The sequence below is a fragment of the Echinococcus granulosus genome (genome assembly GCF_000524195.1).
Source record: "Echinococcus granulosus chromosome Unknown EG_S00158, whole genome shotgun sequence".
NCBI classification, from domain to species: Eukaryota; Metazoa; Platyhelminthes; class Cestoda; order Cyclophyllidea; family Taeniidae; genus Echinococcus; species Echinococcus granulosus.
This window is the reverse complement of record NW_020170538.1, coordinates 122567-130038: the sequence shown is the minus strand read 5'-3', so window position 1 is coordinate 130038 and position 7472 is coordinate 122567. Positions and strand designations below refer to the sequence as shown.

The window sequence follows — 7472 nt, the reverse complement described above, 5'->3', positions numbered from 1 at the left end:
CCTCCCCCGGACTCGCCCAGCGTATCATGTTACAAAATGCTGCTTGGCTATTTTTTCCCCCTTTATACCCCCTCCACACGCTGATACCTCTGACAGGGTGGATTTGTGATTGCCCTGCCAGATCGCATTCGTTGACGGGGTATTTCTCCCTCCCTCCCCCTCCCACCAGTGGGAGTGGGAGGGGGGATGTAAAATTTAAATGTATAGAAAGAACTCGGACAGGGACTACTGTGTTGATCGAGAGGCTATAATAAAGGACCTGTCACCTCCTTGTCGATGAAAAAGGGGGATAAGTTTGGATGGGGATCAGTGACCCGCTGTCTAAGTGCTTTCACCTATTAAAAGAAAAAAAAATAAGAACGAAATTTATGTGGTTTTCTTTTCTGTAAGGGTGTTAAAGAATTGCACCAACATTCATCACCTCAATTGAACATCTTTTCTCACCAAAATTTAGGTGAACTGGGGTTCCCACGTCCATAAACGGTTTTGTCCTCATAATCCTTGTCGCTTGCCTTTCTGTCTCCCTTTATACCCCTGCAACTGCCTAAACGACACCGCAGGTAATCATGTGATTATCTATTGTGAAATGTTGCTAAGGTGCGAGTGGAATTTCATACCGGAAAAATCAAGCAGAGAAGGGCTTCAGGTCTCCATGCCGCAATTTGGAGTCCAGTGCGTGCGTGCGCACAACTGAGGCACCGGGAGCACGGAACGGTAGGGTTGGCAAGGCCATCTCACCTTTCCTGTCCTTTATGTCCTCTTTAACAGCCCTGGGATGAAGAAATGTTAGTACATAAAGTTAATCTTCACATGATATTATCCAATCGGGAGAAAGGGAAGGAGAGCACAGACTGTGGTTAGTGGAACCACCTAGACTGTCCAAATGGGAACCTGGTTTGAGAGGCTGTAAACATCTCCACAGCTTCGTTTAATGCCAAAGCCAAGAAGAGGTGATAGCCGACACCTAGAAAAAATACATGAATCAGAAGAATACTGAGAGTTGGGGTGGAGGGATGAGGATGGTGGCGAATCAGCACCCACCTTCCGCTCATTGTCCACCTCCTCTCGGATGAGTTTGGTGGTAGAAAGTGTGGTGTTTTGCATTGTTTTGGAAGGATTGGACCTTTCTTTACCTAACACACCAATTCTGGCCACTTCATGTTGTGTTGTGCTCCATCGAGGTGATGGATCTGAGACGAAATTGGTGTCCTGCCTTTACAGTCTTCTGAGAATGGAGTATTGTGTGTCTTAGAAATCCGTTGCGATTAATAAGATGGCCGACTAGTTGGTTTGCTTACCTAATTTTGGAATGCAAGAGGGCAAAGTCCACTTTTCACCACAGTTTGGCTGGTGAGTTGACGCCCCTTTCAGAAGCATGCATGAAAGGAGTGATGAACAAAATTGACGATCCTTGAAGCTTATCTCCTCTCGTCTGTTAATGTCCAGTGCAAAGATGGGACCCATTTGTTCAGCTCTGATCACCACCGCCTCCTTTCCCTTTGATGTGGAGCGTAAACGAAATGTTTTATCATTATTGTAAACATTCGCATTCATCACTGTTTATGATACCGTAATCTCGATGTATTGTGATTGGCAACAACACTCATTGTTTCGCCATTGCCAAAGCTAGAGGGTCCTCTCTCCTCATCCGGGGGCAACAACTATCTTGGGGAAGGGGGTAAATTTCAGATTGGTCCTAAAGACTGGATGGTGTTCATCAGCCACAATATTTTGTTATTTAATCACCGCTAGTAGAAAAATTTACAATGTAGAATGAAGGTTTTGCCTCATCGCATCATAACACTAGGCGGTGGATTCACGACACTCTCCAAACGTGGGCACACTCGCCTCAATTTCGCTGCCGTTGCATTACTTGCATTAGTGCCTTGCTCTTTTACTAAAAGTTTCCCTACTGTGATTCCAATCCCGCAAATCTCATCCATTGCTTCTAATTTCCTTCTTTTTCGTGTATTTCTGAATTGCCTCATACCAATATTGTTGTCCTCATAGTTCATAGTACTGAATGAATTTGAGTAGCATTTCCTAACCGTCTTAGTAAGAGACCCTTAATGGTGAAATGCCGTTGAAAAGCTGTCTTTTTTGGCTTTTAGAACAATGTCACAGCACTTCACGTGGCTAGCAAGTGGGGTAATGTGGCTGTAGTTGAACGTCTGTTGGCTTCTGGTGCGGAACTCGAGTGTTTCACTCGTGATGGCTTGACGCCACTTCACTGCGCCTCTCGTTCTGGTCATGCTCAGGTCGTTCAATTACTCCTCAACGCTGGTGCAAATTATTTCGCAAAGACTAGAGTGAGCTTGTGTAATAGACAATGCTTAATCCCAGCGCGATTGGGTTTGTTATCGTCCCTCTTTTTTTCCCATAATTTTAGAGTGGACTCACCGCTCTACACATGGCGGCCCAGGGGGATCATCCAGAGTGTGTGAAGTTGCTGCTCCTACAAGGCGCCAATGTGGATGATGTGACAATTGATAACCTTACGGCCCTTCATGTTTCCGCGCATTGTGGCAGTGTCCGAGTCGCGAAGATACTTCTCGACGCTCACAGCAATCTCAACGCAAGAGCTCGGGTGGGTTACCAATTTTCGTTGAGGCACAAAGTGCCCTCCCTTATCTTGCCAGCTTTTCAAAAGACCTAGCAACGAGGCACCAGAGTAACAAAAGATGTTTCTTCACTCTTGAATTACAGAATGGCTTTACGCCACTTCACATCGCTTGCAAAAAGAATCGAATAAAAGTTGTGGAACTCTTTCTAAAGCACGGCTGTATGGTGGATGTTGCAACAGAGTCCGGCTTAACCCCGCTACATGTTGCCGCTTTCATGGGAAATACCAACATTGTGGTGTTATTGTTAAAACACTCCGCTGATCCAAATGGCCAAACAATGCACAATGAAACGTCCCTTCACTTGGCGTCTCGTGCAGGTCGAATTGAAACAGTCAAGTTGCTTCTTCGAAATGGCGCAATCGTTGACGCCAAATCAAGGGTAACACGCTGCCTTCGCTTGATAATATGAACCCTACGGAAACTTAAGCAGTAGATAGTAAATATTACTTTGCCTACAGGGCAACCAGACGTGTCTACATGTGGCCGCTCTTCTGGGAAACTGTGAACTTATTACTGTCCTTCTGCAAAATGGAGCCAACGTCCAAGCTGTCACCAAAGATGGCCATTCAGCGCTTCATGTTGCCACAAAAGCCGGACATGATGAGGCTGTTTCCCTACTATTGGAGTCTGGAGCACCAACTGATGTATTGACTAAGGTTTGTGTGGAATTCTTTTTGCATCTAAGACATCTATTTGCAGTCGGGATTCACGCCACTGCATCTAGCAGCGAAGTATTCGCGATTGAAACCGGCGCAGTTGCTGATTGAGGCTGGAGCCCAGTTGGATGTGCCGGGCAGGAATGGACTTACGCCGCTTCATTTGGCCTCACATTATGGATCGGTCAGTGTGGTCAAAGCTCTTCTCGACAAAGGGGTGAGTCGTGAACCCGATTAGTTAATTGTAATGTCCAAATTACTCGATTGGCTAATCGTTAGCCTATCACAATTTTTGGCGATTAAACCAATCGGATCGTTACAATGTCTCTACTAGCTGAAATGTGATTGGATTTTCCTCTTAATTAAGAACGATTAAATTGTTTAAAGTGACCAGTAGGCAAGCAACCACAAGAGTTCGAATAAGAGTTTTTTTACTTGAATCTAATGTTGTTTAGTTGAATGCACTGCACAGAATCGATACTGAGTGGCCTTGTCATTCTGACAGCTGTTACCTTCATGGTTATTGATTTTCTTGCGGTGCCCATCATCCTACCCGCACTCGAATCGATTGTGCGGATGGCACGCCACGTCAAGCATGCCAATTAGGAGCCTACTCTGTTCTAGCAGTTAGTTAAGTTGCTCCACAGTATTGACAACTCTATCATGAGTACATGGCTAGAGTACATTCGCGTCCCAGACACTCGTCATCCGAGCTCGACTTCTGTCTGACGTGATTTTAAGGGGAATCTAAAATATGTTGCGTCTTCTTTGAAATTTTTAGCTTCTGCCTTTGGTCTGGCATTGTGCAAATAAAACTATCATCCTCAACATTGTGTTTTAAATGTTTATGATTCGGAACCCATGCTTGTGACAATGGATCCACTGGATGCGTCATCTACTCGTTTGTAGCCTGTAAATATTGCACGAGACTTAACTGATACTTCACTGGCCAAAACATTTATGCTAGATGACTCAAGCATTGCTTCACGATGAAGGGCCAGGAGGCTTTCTTCGTTTTAATTTAGCTTTAGTGAATTTTCAGATTCATTTATCTCGGTTGGATATAGATTTATTCTTTTCAAAGGTTAAATTATAAAAGAAGATAATGTTAGACTTCTATAGATTTAAAGATGGTATTGTGATTGGATGATGCTTGGTGTTGAGTCAAGATCTTGCCTCCTATTCGCTCTCTAGTCATCTAATTAAGCAGTCAGCCAATCAGTAATTTGACCGGGTTTATCTTTTCACTGATTGGTTAAAAAGACGATTGTTTGATTACTAGGTGGTGGACGAGCAGGCAAAATCATTAGCTAATATCAATTAATCGCCTGTGCTAGGATTCGAAATTCTGTTTTAATTTACAAATGTTGCTATATTTTGCATTCCTTTGCCCAACAAGCTGAAAAGTTTTTGTTGATCATCAAATCTTTAAAAAAGGGCTACAATAATCTAACTGGGACTCGTCTAACCATTAGGCATCAACCAAGCTGCAAACCAAGAACGGCTACACTCCACTTCACGTAGCAGCCCAACGTTGCCAGGTGGAAGTCGCCAGGTTGCTTTTGAAGGATAAAGCCGATCCTAACGCCGAATCTCGAAATGGCTTTACACCCCTTCACCTCGCGGCACAAGATGGAAGTGTAGAAATGGTTTGCCTGCTTCTTGATCACAAGGCAAAGGTCAATGCTAGAGCTAAGGTGGGTTTCAAGGTTTAGCGGACTGGTTGGCTTAATTGCGTTGAAAGTTCACGGGCCAAGAACAAATGAGCATAAACTCGAACTCATTTATGATTGAAGCTCTTACTTTTTTCAGAACGGTCTTACTCCGATGCATTTAGCCGCCCAAGAAGATAGCGTAAAGGCAGCAGAGGTTCTCTACGCGGCGGGTGCTCTGCTGGATCCAACCACAAAAGCCGGTTATACCCCTCTGCACACTGCTTGTCACTTTGGTCAGGTAGGTAATCAAGTCAACAATTTTTCTTTACTTACTAGTAAATAAGTAGGTATGCGGCTGTGACCTCTCCTCCTAGTTGAACATGATCAAATTCCTCATCTCGAAAGGATGCAACGTGAACGCACGTACTGAGTTGGGCTCCAGCACCTTACATTTGGCGGCTCAACAAGGTCATCCTCAGGTCATTTACACTCTATTGGAGAGTGGAGCCGACCCCAACCTGAAAAACAATGTATGTAAAAATCAATTCATTGGTTTGGTTTAATCCCTTGGGAACATTTTGTCTGTAAATTACTTGGTGTAGTACGATCTAATTGATTTTGTTAATCTCTCTGCTAGTTATTAATTAGTTCTTACCTTAATTGATTGGCAAAAAATTGGTCATGTATTTCTCTGTTATATTTTGTTGCAAGTGAGGGCTGCTTATTAATTTTTCACTAAATTAGTACTCGGTCTCAATTAATTGTTTATTTTTGATTAACCTCTTTTGCGGATTATTCATCCGCAGCTAATTTGTTATTATTTGGATGCGGCTTGTTTAAATTTTTGGAAATAAACACACACCTTTTTGAAAACAGGCGATCTTGTTCCATGCGGATAGGTAATGTGTACTTTTTTGCATTAGAGTTGGACAGATTAGAAGAAATGGAAGCTGGCGATTTTTGGTTGGAAATATACTGGGAGTATTATCGAAGCATCCTATTTTCGGCAGTGTTCTTTGTTTGATTTGTTGTTCTACGTGCCTATCATATGACCGAGGGGAATCGTTTGGTTTTCGGTTTACCTCATTGCAATGCCATTTTTCGGCTTAGGCTGGTCTGCGAAGTACACGTGGTAGTTTATGCGCTTACATTACAAAGCCCTAGACGTGATGTTTTGGTCTATCTGTACTATATTCTTAACTGACCTGTCAGCTACTTTCTTCCTAGTTTGAAGCTTCATTTTACCTGGTGGATGTGGTTTGAGATTGTCTGCTTTACTAATCATGTTGAAGCTGTCCCAAAGCCACTGCAGCTTTGTTATGTAGGGTGCGTTATACTGCAGCAGAAGGCATCACCCGGACATCCTTCAAAGTGATTTGATCTGGTGAAAAATTGCTTAAAGGTATATGCCTCACATTAAGAAGGGGGGGGGGTACGTTTATTCCTCATGATAAAAGAGAATTTCTTGTCAGTGGCAATCGAAGTGCATCGAGATTAGCATGTCAAAAACGGTGATGAGAGTACAGTTTTTCATCGACTGGGGAACGAGTGGTGGTGGTCTTAAAGACTTTCACCGTTCGATTGCTTGCTGGCTGACTTGTGATGAAGAATGGCATCTGTGACTTTGCATTCCAACCTTCGTTGGGCAGGCAATCCTATCCAGTACCCTCCCATCCGCTTAACAGCCCTAAGGTACGCCCCAATTCACCCCCAGATTGACGACTGTGCTCGCTTCGTGTATGTGTGGTTGACTGCGGACGCAATTGTTCACTATAAATTTTTCGCATCCAAGGCAATTAGCAATTACGCTTGACATCTTTATGCTCGTTAGAGCCCAATACAACTCCAAGGTGTGCAGGAAGTTTGTTTTATGCATAAATCACAACTAGTGAGGCAGTGGAGACGAAAGTCTTCTTCTTACGTGGCAACACATTGTACGATCTCATGCCTCTTTCTCCATGTGTGTAAAATCTAGCCGTTGGAAGGCCTCACACCTCAGCTGAGATGGGAGGAAGGGAGGGAGTAAAGTGCGGTCTCATTTTATCCTTCGTACTCTCTTAATTCGCGTTTTTTTTTCCTCGTTCTAGTGATTACCACCTTTCCTTCCCTTCATCATTGTATAATCACACTTGAGATAGGCCAGAAAGATGGAAAGGAGGGGAGATGTCTGGGACGAGATTTTTTTGCATCAAGCTTATGTTTCGTTAAGAATGGATGATAGATTAAGCTTGCGATAGTTTCAAGGAATAAATTCCTCTACTTTTGGGCAATGTATTTATTTGGTCACTTTATGATATCTTTCTAAAGTTGGAAAACGGCAATTTTTTCAACCAATGCTTACCAAACAGCCTTAAAAGGGGAAATGACACTTGAAAATGGACTAAGTGTCGGCTTGTCGCCTCTGCGACCATGGGTGTGGCACTTTGTGGCTAGCCTGTATAAACCCTCTCTGAGCCTCCATTTTTTCTGTTTTGCCAAAAAATGAGGGATTATGGACTGACCTGCTCATCATCCTGTATTTTTTCCCCTCCAGTTGA

General features: G+C 43.4%; 1 protein-coding gene across 1 annotated transcript in view; it reads left to right on the top strand. All coding sequences in view use genetic code 11, as the record gives it.

The window, feature by feature from the left end:
- EGR_09648 (Ankyrin-3) overlaps window positions 1-7472 on the top strand; it is a gene marked incomplete at both ends in the record, with an annotated part of 58662 nt that overhangs the window by 26945 nt on the left and 24245 nt on the right. Inside the window, 7 exons of the mRNA XM_024498897.1 lie at window positions 2112-2309; window positions 2390-2587; window positions 2707-3003; window positions 3083-3280; window positions 3324-3497; window positions 4822-4977; window positions 5093-5233. Of these exons, the coding sequence (XP_024346703.1) occupies window positions 2112-2309; window positions 2390-2587; window positions 2707-3003; window positions 3083-3280; window positions 3324-3497; window positions 4822-4977; window positions 5093-5233 (1362 nt within the window). The remainder of the gene's footprint in view (window positions 1-2111; window positions 2310-2389; window positions 2588-2706; window positions 3004-3082; window positions 3281-3323; window positions 3498-4821; window positions 4978-5092; window positions 5234-7472) is intronic.